We start from the raw sequence: 26,404 nt of genomic DNA on the forward strand, positions 1-26,404 counted from the left end.
GCGCTTAACCAAAAAAAAAAAAAAAATGGAGTTCATAGTAAGAAAGAAAGATCCACATGAATAAGTATTTTGCCACAGTGGGAAGATTATTTAGCTTTACATTAACCATGGAAGACAGTTATGCATTTGATTAATACTGGTTTGATATGGACAACGCAGTATGAATGCAGTAGTTAAGAAATACTATTAAACTCTCTCCTAAAATGCTCAGATTTAACATTTGTTTAAAGCTGCTGGAGATTAATTTTTATTTTATTTTTTTTTATCTGCTTCCACTGCAGGTTTTAGCAGATTTCCCTCACACTACAGCAGAACTGAAGATGGACTACCTGCTCGATCTGTTCCCAGAGATCCAGCCTCGCTCCTTCTCCATCGCCTCCTCTCTACAGGTACGTTTGCCTTCGTCACAGCTGTCACCTGTAAAGGTTAGAGAGTATTCCTAGTGAGTCCTGCTCCTGCACAGGCTCATCCTCGCAGGCTGCAGATCCTGGTGGCTGTGGTCAAATACAAGACCAAGATGTTCAAACCAAGGAGAGGACTGTGCTCCTCCTGGTTAGCCTCCATGGACCCTGAACAAGGTAACACACGCCAGGGTTGGGGTCATTTATAATCGTAATTGATAATTAATTACAACTATGGTGTAATTAAAATCTGTTGCTGTTGTAATCAGAATTAAATTGTAATAACGTTTAAATAATTGACTTTATTCATTGTAATTGCCATGTAAATTCTATACAAATTGTCAATTATAATTTAACATGGTGCTAACAGCAAGGTTAACTTTTATTAGGTTATTTATTTAGGCTCAGTAATAGTAATTAATTGTAATTGAACTTTAGTAATTGAGAAAATAATTTTAATTGACTTTCTGAGGATAAAAAAAAATTTAATTTAATTTTAATTGGAAAAAAATGCAGGTAGCTGTAATCATAATTGAATTGTAATTGAACATGGATAATTGAAGACGTAATTGTAAGTGAAAAATGTAATTGACCCCAACCCTGACATGCATAGTCTTTCATTTATTCACGCTACAGGACATTGTTTCACAACATGTGTGTGTGTGTGTGCGTGTGTGCTTCAGGGGACGTTTTTGTTCCTCTGTGGGTGAAGAAGGGAAGTCTGAGGTTCCCCACAGAGAAGGAGACCCCCGTGGTGATGGTTGGTCCTGGAACAGGAGTGGCACCCTTCAGGTCAGCGATTCAGGAGAGGATCGCTCAAGGGAAGATGGGTGAGGGGCGGGCGCTGTATTCTTGTTCTCACTTTGATCACACATCACCCCTGAGGACGCGTCTCTTCTTTTTCTTCACACTGCAGCTAACGTGCTATTTTTCGGCTGTCGCTCAGAGTCCAAAGACTTCTACTTCCGCTCTGAGTGGGAGGAGCTAAAAACGGCGGGTCTTCTGAGGCTCTTCACCGCCTTCTCCAGAGATCAGGTCTGACATCATCATACCTGCATCTATCAGCCTCACTCTGAACTCTCACTCTTTTTGTGCCCGTTTTCAAAACATTTTTGGGGCCTCCAATTTCAGAAAATTAACAGAAAAAACGGAATCCATGTTCTGAAATGAAAAAACCAATCCATCCAGTTTTTGGAGCCCCAACATGAAACAAAAGTGCCTCACATGCATGTTTTGGGACAATATTACACATTAACACACTATTTGACACCAAAAACAGATTAATAAATGTCTAAAATGTGTGACAAACAGACAAATACAGTATGTCCAATTCCACCCATAATCTCTTTTAAAATCACACACTTAGGGTTCATCTAGTGATCATGTAATCCTGTGAAAGAAAATGATGCAGAGCTTCATCTGAACTGTGTTTTTAATGTGTTATTATTAGGGCTGGGAATCGATTTAAAAAAATTAACTAATTAATCGCAAATCTGAAAAAATTAATTTCGATTAATCGCAATAAAAAATGCCAGCAATTAATCAGTTTATTGCATTGTCAGCTTTTAATAAACACGCAAAAATGTAGAAAAAAATGTTTATTTTAACCAAATATCTGCATAGAAAGTGCATAACTCTGAGGTGTAACAAAAATTACTTAACGCGTCTTTAAAAGATAAAGCTTATAACAAATACATTTCTTGCCATTCAAAACATTGTTAGTGCAACTTTGTATTATTCTATAATGTAAACAATGAACAGAAAATTAGAACCTCAGCTGTAAAGCTGGCACAATGAGCTTATTTAAAACTTTGTTTGAAATACAATTATGTAATGTAAACAATGTCATCTTTCACAGCAGCAGTAGAACCTCGGTAACAAAAATGCATTGGTTCCAATGCTTCCTATCAGTAAATTCATGAAAAGACTGGAAATTTTTTTGACAGCACAAAACCCTCTGCAAACAAAATAACCAGCTGTCTTCTGGGGTCTGCTGTACAGTGTGTCGATTTTGGAAAGAATGGTTTTTCTGGTAGGCAGTTTATACGGGGTGTCCCCCATTGCAGTACCTGACACAATCCCGCATCTTCAACAATATTTGTAGGGTGGCAATTTGTAGCTATACAACAAGCAATTGCTTTGGTTAACTTGTCATTAATCTGTTTGGAAAGCAGTCCCTCTCTCGCACCAAACTTCTCCTTCAGAGTTGTTTGCCGTAGTCCGTCGGGTCTGCCTGATGCCGCCGCCACTGAACCCGGATGCTTTGCTCGTAGATGATACATTAAGGAAGAATTACTGCGGTGGTAATTAAATTCCCCTTTGCAATGCGCACACATAAATTTTGTCTTGTCCACATCCCCTTCTGGCAATTATTTAAAGCTAAACTGTTCATTTAGAAGTGTGTTTTGAGTTTTCCATTGCTAGCTCAGGCTGTAGCAGCATTGAAGTGTCTTCTATTTCTGTGAGACAACGGCGCATTGGGTGTCTATGGCACATTACTTCCTCTGCTCTGTACTGCACCTAGGGAAGGAGTGGTGGTCAAATTAATTGATGCGTCAATTAATTTTAACGCGTTAGTATGAAAACATTTACGCAAATCGTTAACGCGCTAATCTTCCTGGCCCTAGTTATTATGTTATATTTTGACTGCATTCAAATCTGAAAAGGCTCTGGTGCAAAGACAGGTTTAGCTGTTGGTGTATTAGCTGAACTGGTTGTTGTTTTACCTGGTGACCCGTCACAGCAAAAGCGTCTCCAATCACATGGCTGTGCGGGGTTTCGTGTAAAACATGAGGGTGATTAGTCGATTGGCGATAATTTAGGTTCCACAAATAATGTTTTGGGGGTCATATCACACATTTTCATGGGATTTTTCATGTGGTCTGGTAGTAGCTGAGCTGTGACACTCGAGGCGTGTGTGTGATTACAGGAGGAAAAGTCGTACGTGCAGCACCGTGTCAGGGACAACGCTGAGCTCCTCTGGGATCTGATCACTCATAAAAACGCCTGCTTTTACATTGCCGGGTGAGTCCTTCCTATCCTCTGCAGATCAGGGTGAGATGTGGGTCACCACCAGTGTTGTGCTAGTTACTGAAAAAAAGTAACTAGTTACCGTTACTTCATTCACAAAGTAACTCAGTTACTATTTTGATTACTTACACCAAAAAGTAATGCGTTACTGGAAAAAGTAACTTTTCAGTTACTTAGAATTAAAGAATGTATTTTTTTTTTTTGGGTCATTTGTGTCCATACAGCTTCATATTAGTGCTGTAATAATATAATAATCCACTGTTGATCAACTGCTATAAAACAACCATAAATTATGTGCATATAAAGCACAAAACAGCTGCTCCAAAATTAAAACAGTCATTTTTCAGACTTACAGTAATGTAAAGTAAGCTGTGCATATTCCAGGTGCACATTCTGCTGTTGAAAATGCTTATGAAAATAAATGTGGAAAAACTAATTCACAGCATTTTTCTCAGCTACACAATGCTAAACATATCAGGCTAATGAGCTGCTGTTAGCAGTGACTCAGCAGTAGCGACAGACTGCATATTTACAACCACATACCGTGCAATAGTTTGGCTGACCTGTCTCTGGATAACAGTCACAGTCCGTTAAAATCCAGCCACAGCGTTAGCTTAGCTTCACTGATGCATCTTTTGGAGACAAAAATAATACCCGTATTTCCACTCTGAGAAGCACGTCCTGCTCTCGCACTGACTCGCCATGATTGGCGCACGTGATGTAAACAAAAACACGCTGACAATGTTTCTTCTTCTTCTGTTTTACCGTGGTTGGCACGGCGTCCAGCAAAAATATGTAGCGCCACTGTAAACAGGAAGTACACTGCTGCTAGCAAAGTAACAGACAAATGCACCTTATTGTAACAGTAACGGCGTTATTTCTTTAGAAAAATATTGCGTTACTGTCAAAAGTTACAAGTAACGCATTACCGCCCAACACTGGTCATCAATGATCAGTTTTACGCTCATTGTGGGAATTGCTGTGGAGGGAAACCTACTCACATTCAGGGTTAACCTGCAACCTCTGCTCAGATAAGGACTTTGTTTATGTCCTGAGCTTGTTTTTGTGTCCTTGTAGCAATGCGAAACAGATGCCATCCAGTGTGTGCGACGCTCTCAGAGAGGTTTTCCAACAACAAGGAAGACTGAGTGCAGAGCAGGCTGAGCAGATGTTGGTGACCATGGAGAGGACAGGACGCCTGCAGAACGAGACCTGGTCTTGAGGTCCTGCTCCTCTAGGGCCACTGCAGTCTGTGTTTGGCCTTAAACGGTACGGCTGGAACGTTCCATAGAAGCTGAGTCACATGGGTAGTGAAGGCTGGCCTACCATTTCTCACTGACTTTTAAAGAAACAGATTGTAAATTTCTAAACTGAGAAAAAAAATGTTTTAGCAAATATAAAACAGCTTTATGTAGATCTCTAATGAATGTTCTGTCCAATGGAGCACAGTGTCTGATAGATAATAAAGTCTGACAGTCTAAAGTCACTTTGGTGTTTGGTTTCAGTCGTTGCTGAGAGGACACAGAAAGCAGCAACTTTACTTTATTCACCATCTGTCTGTCCGTAAAGCAGAACTCTTCTTGGGACTCTACATGTTTTTATTGTGATCTGTGCAACATGTTTAGGACGGCTGGCCCTAATCTGATATACTTAACATGTTTGACATTAAACTGATTTTTAGTGGGTGATGAAACCATATTGAGCAGTTTATGGCAGAGCTGGACTCTTATAAAGAGAGAGGTTGTACAGTGTTGAGGTTCGGGGGTAGGAAAGACAATGTTGCCAAAAATATTTGGACATTCGCACTTGCAGGAATGTAAAGCACTAATTAATTTGGATCAAGGAAAATTTACTTAGATTGAAAGTTAGGATAAAGTTATTACACTTCTTGAACTGTAATACTCAATGATCAGAAGTCTTTAAATAAAAATACAAAAGCTGAATAACGAAGTCGAAACAGGCTCATCTCTCATGCAAAGGCAATTAAGTTTAAGATTGTAAAGAGACCTGTTTTTACGATCTACAAAATTCCTTAAAAACAGACCGTGACCCAAATCGACACAAAAACATGTTCACAACTTATTCTGCTGCTTATTGTTCCATTTGCTCAAACTGAACTGAGAAAAACAACTGTAGTCACTCAGGAATGTCTTTTGTTGGTATTTTTGCGACAGCTTATCATGGTAAAAACTCTTGTGAACCGATTTTTAATGTCAACGGTATTTCCCTGGTTAAATAAAAATATGTTGCAGTTAAGATTTAGCCAGAGTTCTATTAAAGTAGTTATTTATATTTTTCTCATCCTCATCACCTCCATATTTATATGAAGCCAAATCACATGATGTGCCACCATCGTGCTGTGGTGAGATACTTCATTTAAATTACAAAAACGTTCCACTATGCAGAACAAAATTGTTCGTGTGTTAGGGTTTTTCTACTACAAATTGCCAAATAATGGAATGAACAAATTAATGCCGAAATTGTGCCTTTCTAACAGTAGTCATTATTCCTGCTAAGTTAATACAATAACTAATGTTAAACTGTGAAAAAGAAATACAAATATAATTTCCACAACAAACATCAAGAGATAAGTTTGAAATTCAGAAACAACTAAACCAAACCAGTAGTTCCCAGCCTTTTTCGGGTTGTGACCCCATTTTGTTATCACTAATATCCGGTGACCTCAGAGATATTTTCTTTTCTGGAATTAGTTTTTGATCATGTTTAAAGTGTGTTTCAAATACAGAGTAGCCAGGATTAGTGCACCATCTCAGATATTTTTATACTGTATTATATTTGATCTAGATTTTTATTAGATATTTATTGTGTGTGATGTGTATTTGAAAAATGATTCAAAAACTTAAAAATGGAATTTTAATTTGTTTCACCTATGGTTATTACTTTTTTAACAATTACTAGACACTTCAGGGGATCCCGACCCTAAGGTTGAATACCACTGAACTAAACTTGTGGAGTAACAAAATACCAAACACACAGAAAACATAATAGTTTTTCATTGTTCTCTTGTCGACTTGAGACCAAATCTACATAGCAATATAAATATACATTCTAAAATATTCATTATTAAACATTCAGTTATCAAAGTCCTTCCAGTAAAAGTGTCCACAAATGAAGTGATGATGTGGATGGAACCGCAGCAGTTTATCTGGAGGCGAGCACACTGTCCTGCTTGTATTCCGACACGCACGCACACACACGCACACACACACTATCTCAGGGCCAGTGTGTGGACCTGGTAAATCTCTTTGGGGAAGTCGAGCTGTTGCTCCTCGTGGACGATGCGAAGTCCGGCTCTGGCCGCCAAGCTGCGGACGATGTCTAGCTCGCGACACACGCTGCTGTCCACCTCGTCTGGGACCACACCCTCGTACGACATGTTGTCCTTGATGACGATGAGGCCGTTGGGACGCAGAGCTTTCTGACAGCGTCGCAGGAACTCCACCAGGTGCTCGTCTGTCAGGTGACCTGATTGGAGACGGGGGGGAGGGGACATGGGGCCTCATTTATAACCACTGTGCACGCCACACTTTCCACGCATAGTTTGGGATTTATAAAAGATCATGTAGTGTGAGAATCCGAGCGCTGTACAAATATTTTTGAGACCTTGGGAAATTACGGTGCCATCAATCCAACCCCCTCGCCGCAGATTATAGGGTCCACGGGTGCTAGTTTTTAATAGAAGGGGCGGAGCCAACAGCAGAGTTGGGGTTACTTAAAATTTTCAGTTACAATCACATTCAATTACTATTACAGTTACCAGCATTTTTTAAATTACAATTATCCTCAATTACGTTCTCAATTACTGAAGTTAAATTACAAATAATCACAATTACTGAGCCTCTTGTGTTAGCATCTCTTAAAATAACAGGTCCTAAATCAGCTGTAAAATACACTAAAAACAAATATCTAATCTAATTTCTTTCCCATCTATTGGTTACATTGTTCGGCTTCCTAATCAATGAAAATATTGATATTAATATTTTTTTGTTGGCTTCTCAGCCTTTTTTGTGTCAGTATACTCCTCGATTTAGTTTTTTTTTTAAAAAACATTTTAATAATTGTTCACTACATATGTGTAGAACTGTAACATGGTTCGCCAGTTTTTCGTAAAATTTTCATGGCAATTACAAAGTCAATTATCTAAACAAATTACACTCAATTACACTTTAATTTTCATGAGACACCAACTGATTTTTAAAACAATATTTATGCCATTATTGTAATTATCAATCACAATTATAACTGACCCCAACCCTGGCCAACAGTGCTGGTTTCGTGACGCATGAAGCCACTAAACCGTCACAAACCACCAGTGTTGGGGTAGTTACTCGTTACTTCTGTAAACTGTAGTGAGATTACTCATTACTGCATTTGAAAAGTAAGTTAATTACTTATTACATTACGTTTTTGTTGCTTAATTTAACCTGTAGATACATGGACAAACATTACTCAGTCTGTGCAGTGTTTATAGATTGACTATTGATTGATTTTTTTTTTGGCTCAGGTGATAGAGGGTCGTCTTCTGATCGAGAGGTTGGGGGTTCGATCCCAGTACCTGACTATGTGTCGAAGTGTCCTTGGGCAAGACACTGAACCCTAAGTTGCTCCCAATGGTTGACTAGCGCCTTGCATGGCAGTCCTGTCCCACTGGTGTGTGAATGTGAGAGTGATTGGGTGAATGAGCTGATGTGTAAAGCGCTTTGGGACTGCTTCAGTGTGGTTATAAAGCGCTATATAAAATCTAGTCCATTTACCATTTTTTTTTCAACACATGATTCATTTAGTGTTTGAACAGACTCGTCTTGCCCTGAACCTTCAGATCAGATGATTTCTCTTCACCTCATCTCTTCCTTGTTTTACCTGCCATGACCCTTCAAGAGTTCTTTTGATCATTTATGGTAGAATGTAGGTGTGTCGAGCATCCACTCACCGATGACCCACTGGATCCAGATGACATCATATCGCCCATCCTCGGGCACAAACTCCTGAAGGCCGCTGCAGAAGAAGTTCCCCACCCTCTTGGCCTCCTCCCCCAGGTAAGTCCGGGCTTTGTTCAGGAACTCTTGCGTCACGTCCACCAAGTCCACCGTCCTGAACAGAGGCAGCAGCAGACGCTTGGAAATCCTCCCGATGCCAGCACCACAGTCCAGGGCACAGCCTGAAGCTGTCTGTGCCTCTCCGTCCTGCAGCAGGACAAACGCACACACGAGTTACACACGGAAAAGAACGTCTCAATGCTGCTGCTAAACATTAAATCCCGGGAAAATCCCGAGTCCGAGACAAGACAGAGTCAAAATGCTTCCGAGACGAGACCTTTAAAATTTGGTCTCGAGACCGGTCTCCACTACTACAACACTAGTTAGAGCATCAACATTTTAAGTAAGACCTCAGGATTTCTATGAGTCAAATCTTAGAAACAATGGAGGGAAAAAAAAAAAAAGACAGTTGATACAGTAGCTCCGGATTTTCAATGTTTTTTTCCGGAAAACACAAAATTCACATTCTGTAACAGAAAAAGCCATCTCTTTTTTACTTTATTTAAAATCAGCCCCCAAAATGACACAAAAAAGTCTCACATGCAGGTTTTGGGACAAAATCACAATTAGGGGTATAAGGATACATTAAATCAACGATTCGATTAGAATCCTGATTTAATAAAACAAAACTCATTACAAAGACTTGGATGTAATGAATACATACAGATTAGATTTTAGTTTAAAAAAAAAAAAAAAAAACAGATTAGTCAAAACACTGATTCTCATTCTTTTATTTAAATTGTCAAAAAAAATTTTTTTTTTAAACTAACATTTTCTTTTAACCTTCTTACAAACCATTTGAACTCATAAACCAAAATAAACTGCACATTTCTTCATTTATCACCAAGCAAAGTTGAACAAATATACAGTATATATTTAAAAAAAAAAAAAAAACATATGGAAAATATATAAGAAAAGCTTTGAATCATACAGTTAAAAAAAGAGGTTTTTAAAAGTGCAGCTTGTGTTCCTTGCTAGGTTTTTACATGTATTTCTTAAAGGGGCGGTATTATGAAAAAAAAAATCACTTTATAATGGTTTTGCTAGAGTGATATACATTCCTTTAGCCTCATTCAGACGGCCAAGGTGGAAAAAGTTCTGTTCCCTCCCTCCTTATTCCACATTTCGTAAAAAGTCAGCTCCAAATGGGCGAGTTGGATTTTTCTCGCGTTGTGTGAAAAAAATCCAACTCCCCCATTTGAAACTCCTCCTCCTGACAATCCTGGCTCCTTCTACCCTACATAAGAATGTGAGCTTCTCCCTCTCAAACTACCTCACAGGTAAAACAATCATAACAAAGGTCTTCTTTTTTTTGGTCCGATTAAAGCTCCTCTCCCGCTGCTGCTCTTGGTTCAGACGAGTGTGTGCGGCTGAACCAGCGACGTCTATTTTTTTTTTGTATTGTGTAGTGTCTGAGTTCCCAAAAAAGCGCTACAAATAAATTGACTATTATTATTATTAAACATGCAGCACTAAAACAGCCACAGCAAAACATATTGAGTATTGAAGCACATACTGTATCGATTTTAATCCCCTCTTATTTGCACTGATTTTTAGCCAATTGAGGATATATCCTTACGTCCCTAATCAGAATATATAATCATGGTCAAAATCTCACCCTACGTTATCACATGGCTGCGTGGGACTTTGTGCAAAACTTGAGGGTGATCATCCTCAATTGGCTTTAATAATAATTATAATAACAATCAATGTTTTAGCACCTTATCATACATTTCCATGGTATTTTAACGTGTGGCTTAATGAGTGTTTATCATGTGTAGCAAATGGACATATATATTAAAGCTCCTGTGATGTAATCTGGTGTGATTTCAGTCTAAGCCTCCAGGCTTCCTCAATTGATCTGAAGCATATAAATATGAAATTAATAACAGTAGTTGACTTTATTAACCCTATTTATCATGTTTGGTTTGATTTCAGGAAGTTTAATAGCCAGTAAAGTCACAGAGAAAGACGATAAAATAGAAATGTAATGATGAAATCCTTACTTTAAAAACAAATAAAAATAACCAGCTATGCTCAACTGGTGGGTTGGGACCCAAAAGTGGGTCACAGACCTGCACTGGGTGGGTCTTGGACAGCTGGTCAAAAATATCTCTCATGTTGGACTTGTCTTTAATTTTAAAAGAACCTTTTCTTTTGACAGACATGTTGTAAAATGCATGTTGCAAGGAAAAATATATAGAATCATGTTTTAACATTTTTATATATGTGTATGTTTTCAACAGCTATTTTTGAAAAACTAAATTTAATTGGTTGAATTAAAAAAAAAAAAAAAAAAAAAAGTGGTCGTGAATTAATGATCATGGAAAAATGTAGGTCCCGGGATGAGACCAGATGAGAACCCCTGCTCTAAACTACGACACTCTTCACATAGCAGTGGCACTTCCACAATAACAGAAGGATTATGTCATAAATCAAACTTCCCATAATCAACCAACTCCAATCACATGTCTGAGTTTCTTACACCGAGGAACTTCTTGAGGAAGGCTTTGGAGCCGTTGATGTCGATGCTGGAGATGCTGCCGTATCCCCCCAGCATGCCGTCCACAGTGGGCGGGACTTCCCTCCAGTAGTGCTCAGCGTTAGAGTAGAAGCTGGCCTCATTCTCCACGATGTCTCCCATCCTGAAGCGGCACACAGACCATCATCACTTTCACAATGTTGAAAACAAACACCCTACAAGGTGATTGAGACAATATGATCGAGTTGAACACCATCAACACCTCACGAGTTACTTCAATTGGTCGACCACTGCAATACGAATTTGAATCATGTTTTAGGTGATTATTTAAAACATTTATTATACGTGCATAAAACTGATTTTAAAGATACAATGCACTAACAATGATTAGCGATGCTCTTATACACTCATTCTTCCACCTTTAAAAAAGTAACATTCTTTTAAAAAATGACCAAAATGCTACTGTCTGTATTACTAGTAATTATTTCAGCAAACCCCAAAAAGACTCACTTTAAACCAGGGTTTTTCAACCTTGGGGTCGGGACCCAACTGGTCAGACATTATATTGGTATTTATAGTTCACTGATGAATGCGTGCACTTTCAGTTTGTTAAACTGCACAAAATCTTTAAAATGTTGTTACCAATATGGCAATCTGTACATATACTGTATTTACTGTTTGTTTCTGTAAATACAGTATTGTTTGTGCAATGTTGAGCAATTTGAATGCACTAGCCCTTTATTTGTATTTACATAAACTAAATGTAATTAAAAGAACTACTTAAAAAAAAATACTTTTACAGACGATTTGACTAATATGTAGTCCCCTTTAGTAAAGCAAGCATATCCGTCCATGTTCAAAGATATTTGAAGGTAAACTGATTCACAGTTTATCTCTCTGTTGATCTTCACTTGTAGTTAATTTTATTGGTTGAACACTCCTGGATGTAACTTTTCCCTGTAGCTGTTACATTTGGTATTGCTTTGTAAGTTGACCAGAAAATAACAATATTCTCATATAACCGGTCACCTTGGTCATCATCAGAACAGTTGCCCCCCCTGAGAAATGTGTCAGGAGCGCCACTGCTGAAATGTCTAGTAATTAACAATAATAATAATAATAATAATAATAATAATAATAATAAAATACTATTCCTTTCCAAATTAAAACAGTCTTTATTTTGTACTTTCATTTAGTCAAATATAAATGTAGTTATTTAAAATGCAGTAAAAATAAATAAATAAAAAAATAAAATGTGAGCTGGCTCAACCTGTCACTAATTCTGGCTACTAAAACAAACATTATCAAAAACTAATTCTAGAAAAGAAGAAAAAATTATTTAGGGTCGTCAGAAATTCTTGATATCAAAATGGGGTCACGATCTAAAAAAACTGCCATGGAATGACATTTATCCAAGTAATAAGAGTAGCAACACGTGACAAAAACATTTTAAATCAAACATTTCTTGTGAAATGTATTAATGAAACTCCCTCCATAAAAAAAAAAAAAAAAAAAAAAAAAAAAAAAAAACAATTGAAAAATGTGCAAACACAAAAAAGACTAGTGTTTATACATGTTTAGAGATTATTATTTTATTTATAATCAAACCTCTGACTGTTTAATTAACTTCTACACTTTACATTATTTTAAGCTTGTTGTAAAATAAAAGTCTCTGTCTGGGAGCAGAACCTTTTTCAGACTGTGTATATATCCTGGTTTTATTAAATCCTGGTTTAAACGGATCCCAGCTATGCTATACAGCACGTGTTGACCGTCATGTATTTTTAGCCATAACGCAGATGACTACTTCCGGTGTCATTTATACTTTTTTAATACGTTAACACTGCGAGGAAAACATATTTAAGAGCTAACACATACCTGCTAACGAGTCCGTCCCACAGACCCACAGACCCACAGTCCCACAGACCCACAGTCCACCTCCTGGTCCCGGTTCTTCTGCTGCTGCTGCTCACGTTTCTTTCTATTTCAGACACTGCTCCACGAGCATCACGTCACATCCTTATTTGGCTTTGTATAAATAAACGGTAAATACCGCCCCCTGCTGGCCAAAGCTCGCATGTACACACGCACCTAAAAATGACCCTTTTGTCCCTTTTATTGAACAAATGACAACCACGTTAAGAAATATAAAAAGACTGAATCAAAACACAACTCATGAGTTACATTAGAACTCAAGAACTAAACAGAAAAGGAAGAACTGAAACCAAAATAATTCAGATAATAATAATATTTTGGGAGATTTTTTAACATCAGTTTAGAATGAGAAGATTTCACATTGCTTTTGGAAATTATTTTGTGACTCATTCAGAAAACTTGAAAAAGACAGCTTCGTTTTTAACTATCATAGACTTGTAAATGAAACATTGTGCCAAAATTACGATTTTGTTACACAAAAAAATGTTTACATCTATCCTTTATTTTCAGACCGACTTAATCTGACAATTACAATTAATCTGACATTTATCATTTTTAAATTGATTTCTTTAGCCTTTGGAGCTATGGGCATATATCATATATTTATTTCATGCATAGTTTGATTTTTGTATTTTTCTGTTTTAATTTAAATTTCAAACTTGTTTAAAAAAAACAGATAGAAATGTACAGGCAAATTCACAATAATAACTGGGATTGAACATGATACAAACGAAAAAGAACATCAAACACAAATTAAAAATGTTGTACAGATTGTGTTTATTATTATTTGTGGTTGAATACATTTTCTTTTTTCTTTTTTTTCACATGAGTTCATACAATGAGTTTTTGGACAACTTTCCATCAGTTGCTTTTCCGCTATTAATTTAGTCACAGTTTTGTTTTTTTAAAACTGGTATTATTGCATTGAGTAGTTTGTGATGTTTTTTTTTTTTATCTTGATCATTCAATTATGTTGACCTTGCATGGGATATTGGCTAGTTTAAGATCACGTTCTGCCATTTTACAGGATTTCACTGCAACCACAACATTAGCCACTAAATTTCAGAATAATTTGAGTTTTTAAAAGTTTTTTCCATCTAATTTTTTTTTTCTTCGCAAAAACTGACAAGAATTGTCATATTTTTATTTTTTCCTGTGTGTGTGTGTGTTTTTTTTTTAAATTTTTTTTAAATCAGATTTCAACGTAATAAATTAAAACTGAGGCGAAAATATATAAATATCACATTCAGTGGTTGTAGTACTTACTCATTGTCGGTAGGGGGCAGTAAAGCTGCAGTATAGGGAACACACCAGTGTAGGGAACATATACCAGTGTAGGGAACATATACCAGTGTAGAGGGTTGTTGGTGTTGTGTTATTTTCGGTCCTGTTGTTCTCAAGCTGTGAGTTTGTGTTCTGAATCATTGACGTCACTCTTTATTTCATACATCCTCTGCCCAGTGGCTTCATGTGTACTTGGCTCAGAGTTGTTCAGTGTTTGCTGTGAATAAAATCTGTGACATACCAATCACCACTAATATTTTCTTTCCCATTAAACTGTAGTTCAGGGAAAAGCCACGGGGGGGCAGTATAGTAAGCTGTTGTGAGATTGGAAAGTTGGTCAGTGGAGTCTGTCTTTGACCTCTGAAAGATGACTTTACACCATGTCATTTATATTTACACCTCACCTATTTTTTTTTTTTTTTTAAAAAAGACCTGATTTGACCACCTGTCCCTGTTTTATGCCTGATATTTGTATCATTAATTTTTGTGTCATTGTCCGAGACTGTTTTTTTCTGTTCTGTTGTGAAATATTTCTTTAATTCACTGATGCTCGAAAGTAGCCAAATAACTTTTAATGAACAACTCACAGGCTTTACACCAGTAACCATTAGTATGTGGATGTTCTCCCAGTCACCAGTGAGGGGCGCTCCAGTGCAGCATACGTAAATAAATAATAAAAATTAATTCAAGGGCAGAAAAAAAAATGTAGGCAGAGGGAGAAGCTGATTTGTGTCACAGAAATAGTCCGCTCAGCTTGAAGACTCAGGGCTGAAGATCTCTTCATTTCTCTACGATGAGCGCAGAGAAGCTCTGTGTGTGTGTGTGTGTGCGTGTGCGCGTGCGTGGTCAAAATAATGAGTTCATTTTGTGGATACTTTTTTGACTACATTTTGAAATCAATGATTTTACTTGTTCATAGTCACGACATTTCAATTCAATTCAACTTTGTTTGTGTAGCGCAATTTACAACAAAGTCATCTCAGTGCCCGTATCAAAACATTTCTGATCAACACCCAGCCCCAGCTACTTTCTTGGGTTCAGGTTGGGGTTTCTATCTGTTGTGTTGTAAACCACGCAGCACATTTGGCATGGCACTGTTTTCGAGTTCATAAATGTAACTATATTTAGAGCATATTTATTTTTTTCTACCAAAAATAAACGTGTGTGTGTGGGGGGGGGGGGTTACTTTGAGTACTATCTAATTGAGCTACTTTTTACCTGTACTTGAGTATCTTATTTATTATATAGTTTTATTCCCCTTTATTTAACCAGGTTAGTGCAATTACGTTTTTAGTTTTGATTTTCTTTACCTGACCTGGCCCAAAGGGTACAAAAAACATTAAAATCTGCTTAAATGAAACACTTGTACAAAGTCGTGATGAACTGCAAAGAAGAATGAAAAATGCACAGATGAATAATGATAGGGGTAAAGGAACACAAAAGAAAGGGTATTTTGTGATCCCTAATTTATTTTTATTACCAGCTGATATTCATTAGCTGGCACTGCCATAGGAAGTAAATAATTTATCAGATGCTACAAGTAAATAATCCAAATTTAATAGATGAAGTTTAGGGGATGCATTCCAGTTGTGGTCCTGGCACCACTGCATTTGTGCATTGTCTTATAAATATTTCAAAAAGGCAAACTCTCCCTTTAACTTTTCCACCCTTGTTTTCTCTGCATGGATGGCAGAAAAAGAATGAAGAAACAATTACCATGGGTTGGAATTATTCTTGGCTATGTTTAGAAAGTTCTACTGGATTAGAGACTACTATAATAAAAGCAGAAATATCTTTCAAACTACCATAAGATACACATCTATCAGTCATTAAAGGAGACATAACGTGCTTTTAAATCCTTCCTTTTTACATATAAATCATAAAGTTGTGGTCTATAAAAAGTGGAATTGCAATGCTTGGGTCTCAATGTCTCAATTATTGTAGCTTCACAGGTCCCTTTTCTACCCCTTTTCTGATGTGCGTCTGAGAGCAACTCTTTTTGGTGTGTATGCAAATGAGACACTTCATACCACGCCCCCTCTCCAGGTTAGCAGAGATACGATTATCTAGCAGTACAGAAACTTTTTATTCACACGTTAATTACAAAATGTCAGTTACGGAAGACTTGTCCATCCAGCCTTACATGCTCGAGCCAGAGTCGGATCCGGAGCGAGATGGAAATGAAGACGACAAACCTGCAGAACAACGTCTTCATATGAATGTATCTCAATGGTGTGTGTAAGTAAATAACCTAATTTGGCAATTCTGCTACAAATACTGTGACGTAATTGTTTAAAAAACTTAATAGAGAATAGAAAAATGGAACAGATTGAAAAATATGACCGAAACAGAATATAAAGATATCAACACAGCACCTGAAGAGACTAATTTCAACTTTTCTGTACTTCTAGGGGGAATGTTTTGAAGCGAGATTACCTCTTAAAAAATGACTCAACTTTGAATCTGGCAGATTATCAATATTCTATGGGGTTCCTCAGGGTGCTGTTCTTGGACCCCTTCTCTTAAACTTTTGTTGCAGTGGGAGGAAACAACTGGGAACACCGGGAATGCTCACAATAGGACTCAGCTCATCAACTAAACAATGTCAGGGGTCAACATCGCAACACTTCACGCTTCCCATAAGTGAAAAGAAGACCAACTATCGATGCACTATGAAAACCAAAAGGAAAGTATTTATATTTTTCACAACGAGCAGGGTTAAAAGTGGCAGGGGTAAGCCCCATTTGATTTTGAGTTCAACCCCTTAACCACTCGGCTATCACAATAAAAAAAAACAACTCTAATTGACCAAGTCACATAATTATCAACTAAGCTGTACATGTGGTGTTTATTGCAATCTAACATTACAAATGAGCATGAGTTCAAAACATAAATAAAAAAGTTTTGTCAACATCCATCCATCCATTTTCTTCCGCTTTTATCCGGGGCCGGGTCGCGGAGGCAGCAGTCTCAGCAGAGATGCCCAGACCTCCTGACCCCCGCACACCTCCTCCAGCCATTCTGGGGGGACCCCGAGGCGACACCAGGCCAGCTCAGAGGCATAGTCCCTCCAGCGTGTCCTGGGCCTTCCACGAAGCCTCTTCCCAGTAGGACATGCCTGAAACACCTCCCGAGGGAAGCGACCAGGAGGCATCCGATACAAATGCCTGAGCCACCTCAGCTGGCTCCTTTCAACGTGAAGGAGCAGCGACTCTACTCCAAGCTCCTCCCTGAGCTTCTCACCCTATCATGAAGGCTGCGCCCAGCCACCCTGCAAAAGAAACTCATTTCGGCCGCCTGTATCCGTGATCTTGTCCTTTCGGTCATTACCCAAATCTCATGACCATAGGTGAGGGTAGGAACGTAGATCGATCGGTAAATTGAGAGCTTTGCCCCCCCGACTCAGCTCCCTCTTCACCACGACGGTCCGATACAGCGACCGCATCACTGCTGACGCCGCACAAATCCGTCTATCGATCTCACGCTCCATCCGATCCTCACTCGTGATCAAGACCCCGAGACACTTGAACTCCTCCACTTGAGGCAAGGACTCTACACCAACCCAGAGAGGGGAAGCCACCTTTTTCCGGTGGAGAACCATGGCCTCAGATTTGGAGGTGCTGATCCTCATCCCGGCCGCTTCACACTGGGCTGCGAACCGCCCAGGTGCATGCTGAAGGTCCCGATTTGATGAAGCCAACATGAAAAAACTTTTATTTAACATGTTCATCTTGGAACTTTATCAAAATAGGTATAACTTACCAATCTACAACAATCCAAACTTGAACAGATACACCAATATACAATAGGAATATTTGTCTTAAGTTTACTGCAAGCAAGCTAAATGGAGGAGCTAAGTTATTTTGTAAGCTTTGAAAACTTTGAATCTGACAGACAACACTTCAGGATTTCTAATTGTGAAAAAAGGAGCAACTATTGTTACACTATCAATACTGAAGGGACAGCATTTATATTTTTAGCTGGGAGCAGGATTCCAACCTACACGGGGAACTCCCTTTGGACTTCGAGTCTAACGCCTTAACCACTCAGCCATCACAGCTGAAGACCACTTTTAATTGACGAAGTCACAGAATGACCAACTCATCTAATATATGTGATGCTTCTTCTGATCGACCATCACAAATGGGCATAAATTAATAACATAAATATAGAGTTTTTCAAACGTGGGTTCGACTAAATGGAAAAGTACTGCAATGGTTTAAGTCCTAAATGGAGGAGCAAAGTTATTTTGTAAGCTTTGAAAATTTTGAATCTGACAGATTAACAATGTCCTGTGGGGTTCCTCAGGGTTCTGTTGTTGGACCCTTTCTGCTACTACTACTCGCGCCTTCCCCAACAGACAGTCGACAGCTGCCTGTTTTTATAGGAGGGGCAGAGCTAATAGTGGTGGTTCTTGACAAAATTGGCTTCCAAAATGTAATTGGCCTACACCACATGTAAAAACTCCAAGCACGTACAAATATAGGAATAATGATGGTATTAGGGATGAAAGGATACATGACATTTCTGTGGGGTTGCTCAGGGTTCTGTTTTTGACGCTTTGTGTTCAGCCTTTGCATGCTCCCTTTTGGTAAAAGTCTACAGAGCTGTAAAGTCGATTATTGCAGTTACGCAGATGACACACAACTATCTATAACTGAACACAGATGACTATGGTCTCATAAAGGTGATGTGTGAATGCTTGTTGAACTTTACTTGCGATGGGGGAAAACAACTGGATTAAGGAAACGCATAACAACTTGCGCCTTCCCCAACAGTCAGTCGATAACCACCAACAGTGGTGGTTCTTAAAAAAATTGGCCTTCAAAATGTCATCGGCCTGCACCACATGTAAAAACTCCAAGCACATAAAAATGTGCCTGGATTTTGGTTGATTTTTGGGTGATTTTTTGTGCCTTACTGCTTTCTTAGCCCTGTTTAAGTATGTGCATTATCTTTGCAGTAGTTTTAGGGTCAATTGATGGTCCTAATTCAAATTTTTTTTTTTTTTAATTTTTGAAGAAATATGCCTTGCTTTTGATTTTGGGTGATTTTTATTTTTTGTCATTTTTTGTGCCTTGCTGCTTTCTGATCCCTGTTTAAATATGTGCATTTTATTTGCAGTAATTTTTAGGGTCTAATGATGGTCCGGAATCAAATTTTTTTCTTTTGATTTTTAAAAAAATATGCCTTGCTATAGCCTTACTTTTGATTTTGGGTAATTTCAGTTTTTTGTCATTTTTTGTGCCTTACTGCTTTCTTAGCCCAGTTTAAGTATTTGCATTTCATTTGCAGTAGTTTTTAGGGTCTAATGATGGTCCTATTTTTTATTTTTTTTTTGAAATTTTTGAAAAAATTTGCCTTGCTACAGCGTTACTTTTGATTTCGGGTAATTTTTATTTTTTTTTATCATTTTTTGTGCCTTGCTGCATTCTTATCCTTGTTTAAATATGTGCATTTCATTTGCAGTACTTTTTAGGGTCTAATGATGGTCTGGACTCAAACTTTTTTCTTTTAAATTTTTAAAAAAATATGCCTTGCTATAGCCTTACTTTTGATTTTGGGTGATTTTGGTTTTTTGTCAGTTTTTGTGCCTTACTGCTTTCTTAGCCCAGTTTAAATATGTGCATTATATTTGCAGTAGTTTTTAGGGTCTAATAATGGACCTAACTAAATTTTTTTTTTTTTTGAAATTTTTGAAAAAATATGCCTTGCTATAGCCTTACTTTTGATTTTGGGTGACTTTTTAATTTTGTGCCTTATTACTTTCTTAGCCCAGTTTAAGTATGTGCAATTAATTTGCAGTAAATTTCAGGGTCTAATGATGGTCCGGACTGAAATTTTTTTCTTTTTAATTTTTAAAAAAATATGCCTTACTTCTGATTTTGGGTGATTTTGGTTTTTTGTCAGTTTTTGTGCCTTACTGCTTTCTTAGCCCAGTTTAAGTATGTGCATTTCATTTACAGCTTTTTTTTAGGGTTCAATGATGGTCCTAACTCAATCTTTTTTTTTTTGAATTTTTTAAAAAATATACCTTGCTATAGCATTTTCTTGTGAAAATCAAAGCAACTATGTTGCACTAACAATTCTGAAAGGACAACTTCTATTCTTCTCGCTGCGAGCAGGGTTCAAACCTGCGCGGGGAATCCCCATTGGATTTCGAATCTAACGCCTTAACCACTCGGCCATCACAGCTGTAAGCCATTGTTAATTGACGAAATCTCAGAATTACCAACTCAGCTAATGTATGCGGTGTTTCTTCTGATCGACCATCACAAATGAGCATCAGTTAATAACTTAAATATAGAGTTTTGTCTACACAAAACAAATTTTTTTTAACATTCTCAACTTGGAAATGTATCAAATTAGGTAAACTTTAAATGACGACAACAGTGCACAATAACTTGATTTCACTTTAATAAATGATCCGTTCTACAGTAAGAAACAATTAATAACTGCCGCTGCGAGCAGAGTTTGAACCTGCGCGGGGAATCCCCATTGGCTTTCAAGTCCAACACCTTAACCACTCGGCCACCACAGCTGATAAGGAAATCTGTTTTTTCAAACGTGGGTTCGAGTAAATGGAAAAAGTACTGCAATGGTTTAAGTCCTAAATGGAGGAGCAAAGTTATTTTGTAAGCATTGAAAATTTTGAATCTGACAGATTAACGATGTCCTGTGGGGTTCCTCAGGGTTCTGTTCTTTGACCCTTTCTGTTCAGCCATTGCATGCTTTCTTTTGGTAAAAGTCTACAGAGCTGTAAAGTTGATTATTGCAGCTGAGCAGTTTGGGTGATTTTAGTTTTTTGTCATATTTTGTGCCTTACTGCTTTCTCAGCCTAGTTTATATATGTTCATTATATTTGCAGTAGTTTTTAGGGTCTAATGAAGGTCCTAACTCATTTTTTTTTTTTTTTTTAATTTTTGAAAAAATATGCCTTGCTATAGCCTTACTTTTGATTTAGGGTGACTTTTGAATTTTGTGCCTAATTACTTTCTTTGCCCAGTTTAAGTATGTGCAATATATTTGCAGTAGATTTTAGGGTCTAATGATGGTCCTAACTTAAATCTTTTTTTTTTTTTGAAATTTTGAAAAAATATGCCTTGCTATAGCCTTACTTTTGATTTTGGGTGATTTTAATTTTTTGTCATTTTGTGTGCCTTACTGCTTTCTTAGCCCTGTTAAAGTATGTGCAATATATTTGCAGTACTTTTTAGGGTCTCATAATGGTCCTAACTCATTTTTTTTTTTTTTTTTAAATTTTTGAAAAAATATGCCTTGCTATAGCCTTACTTTTGATTTTGGGTGATTTTGTTTATTTGTTTGTTTTTGTGCCTTACTGCTTTCTTCGCCCAGTTTAAGTATGTGCAACATATTTGCAGTAGTTTTTAGGGTCTAATGAAGGTCCAAACTCAATTTTTTTTTTGTGAAATTTTGAAAAAATATGCCTTGCTATAGCCTTACTTTTGATTTTGGGTGATTTTATATTTTTGTCAGTTTTTGTGCCTTACTGCTTTCTTAGCAGAGTTTATATATGTTCATTATATTTGCAGTAGTTTTTAGGGTCTAATGAAGGTCCTAACTCATTTTTTTTTTTTTTTTAAATTTTTGAAAAAATATGCCTTGCTATAGCCTTACTTTTGATTTAGGGTGACTTTTGAATTTTGTGCCTAATTACTTTCTTAGCCCAGTTTAAGTATGTGCAATATATTTGCAGTAGATTTTAGGGTCTAATGATGGTCCTAACTTAAATCTTTTTTTTTTTTTGAAATTTTGAAAAAATATGCCTTGCTATAGCCTTACTTTTGATTTTGGGTGATTTTTATTTTTTGTCATTTTGTGTGCCTTACTGCTTTCTTAGCCCTGTTAAAGTATGTGCAATATATTTGCAGTACTTTTTAGGGTCTCATAATGGTCCTAACTCATTTTTTTTATTTTTTTGAAATTTTTGAAAAAATATGCCTTGCTTATAGCCTTACTTTTGATTTTGGGTGATTTTTATTTTTTGTCATTTTGTGTGCCTTACTGCTTTCTTAGCCCTGTTTAAGTATGTGCAATATATTTGCAGTACTTTTTAGGGTCTAATGATGGTCCTAATTAAAAAAAAAAATTTTTGAAATTTTTGAAAAAATATGCCTCGCTATAGCATTTTCTTGTGAAAAACAAAGCAACTTTTGTTGCACTATCAATTCTGAAAGGACAACTTCTATTCTTTTCGCTGCGAGCAGGGTTCGAACCTGCGCGGGGAATCCCCATTGGATTTCGAATCTAACGCCTTAACCACTCGGCCATCACAGCTGAAAACCATTTTTAATCGACGAAATCTCATAATTACCAACTCAGCTAATGTATGCGGTGTTTCTTCTGATCGACCATCACAAATGAGCATCAGTTAATAACTTAAATATAGAGTTTTGTCTACACAAAACAAATTTTTTTAACATTTTCAACTTGGAAATGTATCAAATTAGGTAAACTTTACATGACGACAACAGTGCACAATAACTTGATTTCACTTTAATAAATGATCCGTTCTACAGTAAGAAACAATTAATAACTGCCGCTGCGAGCAGGGTTCGAACCTGCGCGGGGAATCCCCATTGGATTTCAAGTCCAACGCCTTAACCACTCGGCCATCACAGCTGATAAGGAAATCTGTTTTTTCAAATGTGCGTTCGACTAAATGGAAAAGTACTGCAATGGTTTAAGTCCTAAATGGATGAGCAAAGTTATTTTGTAAGCTTTGAAAATTCTGAATCTGACAGATAAACAATGTCCTGTGGGGTTCCTCAGGGTTCTGTTCTTGGACCCTTTCTGTTCAGCCATTGCATGCTTTCTTTTGGTAAAAGTCTACAGAGCTGTAAAGTTGATTATTGCAGCTGAGCAGTTTGGGTGATTTTAGCTTTTTGTCATATTTTGTGCCTTACTGCTTTCTCAGCCTAGTTTATATATGTTCATTATATTTGCAGTAGTTTTTAGGGTCTAATGAAGGTCCTAACTCATTTTTTTTTTTTTTTAAATTTTTGAAAAAATATGCCTTGCTATAGCCTTACTTTTGATTTAGGGTGACTTTTGAATTTTGTGCCTAATTACTTTCTTAGCCCAGTTTAAGTATGTGCAATATATTTGCAGTAGATTTTAGGGTCTAATGATGGTCCTAACTTAAATCTTTTTTTTTTTTTGAAATTTTGAAAAAATATGCCTTGCTATAGCCTTACTTTTGATTTTGGGTGATTTTTATTTTTTGTCATTTTGTGTGCCTTACTGCTTTCTTAGCCCTGTTAAAGTATGTGCAATATATTTGCAGTACTTTTTAGGGTCTCATAATGGTCCTAACTCATTTTTTTTTTTTTTTGAAATTTTTGAAAAAATATGCCTTGCTATAGCCTTACTTTTGATTTTGGGTGATTTTTATTTTTTGTCATTTTGTGTGCCTTACTGCTTTCTTAGCCCTGTTTAAGTATGTGCAATATATTTGCAGTACTTTTTAGGGTCTAATGATGGTCCAAACTCAAATCTTTTTTTTTGAAATTTTTGAAAAAATATGCCTTGCTATAGCCTTACTTTTGATTTTGGGTAATTTTGTTTATTTGTTTGTTTTTGTGCCTTACTGCTTTCTTCGCCCAGTTTAAGTATGTGCAACATATTTGCAGTAGTTTTTAGGGTCTAATGAAGGTCCAAACTCAAATTTTTTTTTGTGAAATTTTGAAAAAATATGCCTTGCTATAGCCTTACTTTTGATTTTGGGTGATTTTATATTTTTGTCAGTTTTTGTGCCTTACTGCTTTCTTAGCAGAGTTTAAATATGTGCATTATATTTGCAGTAGTTTTTAGGGTCTAATAATGGTCCTAACTCATTTTTTTTTCATTTTTTTTTTTTTTGAAGTTTTTGAAAAAATATGCCTTGCTATAGCCTTACTTTATATTTAGGGTGACTTTTGAATTTTGTGCCTAATTACTTTCTTAGCCCAGTTTAAGTATGTGCAATATATTTGCAGTAGATTTTAGGGTCTAATGATGGTTCTAACTTAAATCTTTTTTTTTTAATTTTTGAAAAAATATGCCTTGCTATAGCCTTACTTTTGATTTTGGGTGATTTTTATTTTTTGTCATTTTGTGTGCCTTACTGCTTTCTTAGCCCTGTTTAAGTATGTGCAATATATTTGCAGTACTTTTTAGGGTCTAATGATGGCCCTAATTAAAAAAAAAAAATTTTGAAAAAATATGCCTCGCTATAGCATTTTCTTGTGAAAAACAAAGCAACTTTTGTTGCACTATCAATTCTGAAAGGACAACTTCTATTCTTTTCGCTGCGAGCAGGGTTCGAACCTGCGCGGGGAATCCCCATTGGATTTCGAATCTAACGCCTTAACCACTCCGCCATCACAGCTGAAAACCATTTTTAATCGACGAAATCTCAGAATTACCAACTCAGCTAATGTATGCGGTGTTTCTTCTGATCGACCATCACAAATGAGCATCAGTTAATAACTTAAATATAGAGTTTTGTCTACACAAAACAAATTTTTTTTAACATTTTCAACTTGGAAATGTATCAAATTAGGTAAACTTTACATGACGACAACAGTGCACAATAACTTGATTTCACTTTAATAAATGATCCGTTCTACAGTAAGAAACAATTAATAACTGCCGCTGCGAGCAGGGTTCGAACCTGCGCGGGGAATCCCCATTGGATTTCAAGTCCAACGCCTTAACAACTCGGCCATCACAGCTGACAAGGAAATCTGTTTTTTTCAAATGTGGGTTCGACTAAATGGAAAAGTACTGCAATGGTTTAAGTCCTAAATGGATGAGCAAAGTTATTTTGTAAGCTTTGAAAATTCTGAATGTGACAGATAAACAATGTCCTGTGGGGTTCCTCAGGGTTCTGTTCTTGGACCCTTTCTGTTCAGCCATTGCATGCTTTCTTTTGGTAAAAGTCTACAGAGCTGTAAAGTTGATTATTGCAGCTGAGCAGTTTGGGTGAATTTAGTTTTTTGTCATATTTTGTGCCTTACTGCTTTCTCAGCCTAGTTTATATATGTTCATTATATTTGCAGTAGTTTTTAGGTTCTAATGAAGGTCCTAACTCATTTTTTTTTTTTTTTTAAATTTTTGAAAAAATATGCCTTGCTATAGCCTTACTTTTGATTTAGGGTGACTTTTGAATTTTGTGCCTAATTACTTTCTTAGCCCAGTTTAAGTATGTGCAATATATTTGCAGTAGATCTTAGGGTCTCATAATGGTCCTAACTTAAATCTTTTTTTTTTTTGAAATTTTGAAAAAATATGCCTTGCTATAGCCTTACTTTTGATTTTGGGTGATTTTTATTTTTTGTCATTTTGTGTGCCTTACTGCTTTCTTAGCCCTGTTAAAGTATGTGCAATATATTTGCAGTACTTTTTAGGGTCTCATAATGGTCCAAACTCATTTTTTTTTTTTTTTTTGAAATTTTTGAAAAAATATGCCTTGCTATAGCCTTACTTTTGATTTTGGGTAATTTTGTTTATTTGTTTGTTTTTGTGCCTTACTGCTTTCTTCGCCCAGTTTAAGTATGTGCAACATATTTGCAGTAGTTTTTAGGGTCTAATGAAGGTCCAAACTCAAATTTTTTTTTTGTGAAATTTTGAAAAAATATGCCTTGCTATAGCCTTACTTTTGATTTTGGGTGATTTTATATTTTTGTCAGTTTTTGTGCCTTACTGCTTTCTTAGCAGAGTTTAAATATGTGCATTATATTTGCAGTAGTTTTTAGGGTCTAATAATGGTCCTAACTCATTTTTTTTTCTTTTTTTTTTTTTTTTGAAGTTTTTGAAAAAATATGCCTTGCTATAGCCTTACTTTATATTTAGGGTGACTTTTGAATTTTGTGCCTAATTACTTTCTTAGCCCAGTTTAAGTATGTGCAATATATTTGCAGTAGATTTTAGGGTCTAATGATGGTCCTAACTTAAATCTTTTTTTTTTTGAAATTTTGAAAAAATATGCCTTGCTATAGCCTTACTTTTGATTTTGGGTAATTTTGTTTATTTGTTTGTTTTTGTGCCTTACTGCTTTCTTCGCCCAGTTTAAGTATGTGCAACATATTTGCAGTAGTTTTTAGGGTCTAATGAAGGTCCAAACTCAAATTTTTTTTTGTGAAATTTTGAAAAAATATGCCTTGCTATAGCCTTACTTTTGATTTTGGGTGATTTTATATTTTTGTCAGTTT

The 26,404-nt window shown here is 36.5% G+C and overlaps 2 protein-coding genes and 6 non-coding genes across 9 annotated transcripts in view; 1 reads left to right on the forward strand and 7 right to left on the reverse strand.

The window, feature by feature from the left end:
- Positions 1 to 4,917, forward strand: part of ndor1 (NADPH dependent diflavin oxidoreductase 1) — a 28,635-nt gene extending 23,718 nt beyond the window's left edge. The window contains exons 13-18 of one of the 2 annotated variants that reach the window (XM_028463112.1): positions 282 to 389; positions 464 to 578; positions 1,085 to 1,231; positions 1,318 to 1,436; positions 3,331 to 3,425; positions 4,509 to 4,917. In XM_028463112.1, coding sequence (XP_028318913.1) covers positions 282 to 389; positions 464 to 578; positions 1,085 to 1,231; positions 1,318 to 1,436; positions 3,331 to 3,425; positions 4,509 to 4,653 — 729 coding nt within the window. In that variant the 3' untranslated portion in view covers positions 4,654 to 4,917. The remainder of the gene's footprint in view (positions 1 to 281; positions 390 to 463; positions 579 to 1,084; positions 1,232 to 1,317; positions 1,437 to 3,330; positions 3,426 to 4,508) is intronic. The other variant, XM_028463113.1, reaches the window with a different exon arrangement.
- A 1,513-nt stretch (positions 4,918 to 6,430) lies between these two features.
- ntmt1 (N-terminal Xaa-Pro-Lys N-methyltransferase 1) lies at positions 6,431 to 12,981 on the reverse strand. The gene is made up of 4 exons (XM_028462946.1): positions 12,849 to 12,981; positions 10,974 to 11,133; positions 8,383 to 8,635; positions 6,431 to 6,917 (listed from the first exon to the last, which is right to left on the reverse strand). Exons 2-4 carry the CDS (start codon positions 11,130 to 11,132, stop codon positions 6,661 to 6,663), a joined length of 669 nt encoding a protein of 222 aa, XP_028318747.1. The 5' UTR covers position 11,133; positions 12,849 to 12,981; the 3' UTR covers positions 6,431 to 6,660.
- A 7,321-nt stretch (positions 12,982 to 20,302) lies between these two features.
- On the reverse strand, positions 20,303 to 20,384 carry trnas-cga (transfer RNA serine (anticodon CGA)). Its single transcript has one exon. It is a non-coding gene; the product is annotated as a tRNA-Ser (tRNA).
- A 264-nt stretch (positions 20,385 to 20,648) lies between these two features.
- trnas-uga (transfer RNA serine (anticodon UGA)) lies at positions 20,649 to 20,730 on the reverse strand. The gene has a single exon. It is a non-coding gene; the product is annotated as a tRNA-Ser (tRNA).
- Positions 20,731 to 22,405: 1,675 nt separating this feature from the next.
- trnas-cga (transfer RNA serine (anticodon CGA)) lies at positions 22,406 to 22,487 on the reverse strand. The gene has a single exon. It is a non-coding gene; the product is annotated as a tRNA-Ser (tRNA).
- Positions 22,488 to 22,750: 263 nt separating this feature from the next.
- On the reverse strand, positions 22,751 to 22,832 carry trnas-uga (transfer RNA serine (anticodon UGA)). The gene has a single exon. It is a non-coding gene; the product is annotated as a tRNA-Ser (tRNA).
- A 1,665-nt stretch (positions 22,833 to 24,497) lies between these two features.
- On the reverse strand, positions 24,498 to 24,579 carry trnas-cga (transfer RNA serine (anticodon CGA)). The gene has a single exon. It is a non-coding gene; the product is annotated as a tRNA-Ser (tRNA).
- A 264-nt stretch (positions 24,580 to 24,843) lies between these two features.
- trnas-uga (transfer RNA serine (anticodon UGA)) lies at positions 24,844 to 24,925 on the reverse strand. Its single transcript has one exon. It is a non-coding gene; the product is annotated as a tRNA-Ser (tRNA).
- Between the last annotated feature and the right edge of the window lie 1,479 nt (positions 24,926 to 26,404).

This window comes from Gouania willdenowi, chromosome 12 (genome assembly GCF_900634775.1).
Source record: "Gouania willdenowi chromosome 12, fGouWil2.1, whole genome shotgun sequence".
Taxonomy (NCBI): domain Eukaryota; kingdom Metazoa; phylum Chordata; class Actinopteri; order Blenniiformes; family Gobiesocidae; genus Gouania; species Gouania willdenowi.

Coding starts and splice junctions, on each gene's coding strand:
- ntmt1 (XM_028462946.1), bottom strand. CDS start 11,132: ATGGGAGACATCGTGGAGAATGAGGCCAGCTTCTACTCTAACGCTGAG. Junction 8,636..10,973: donor TCCTCAAGAAGTTCCTCGGT/GTAAGAAACTCA, acceptor GTCCTGCTGCAG/GACGGAGAGGCACAGACAGC. Junction 6,918..8,382: donor CTGGATCCAGTGGGTCATCG/GTGAGTGGATGC, acceptor GTCTCCAATCAG/GTCACCTGACAGACGAGCAC.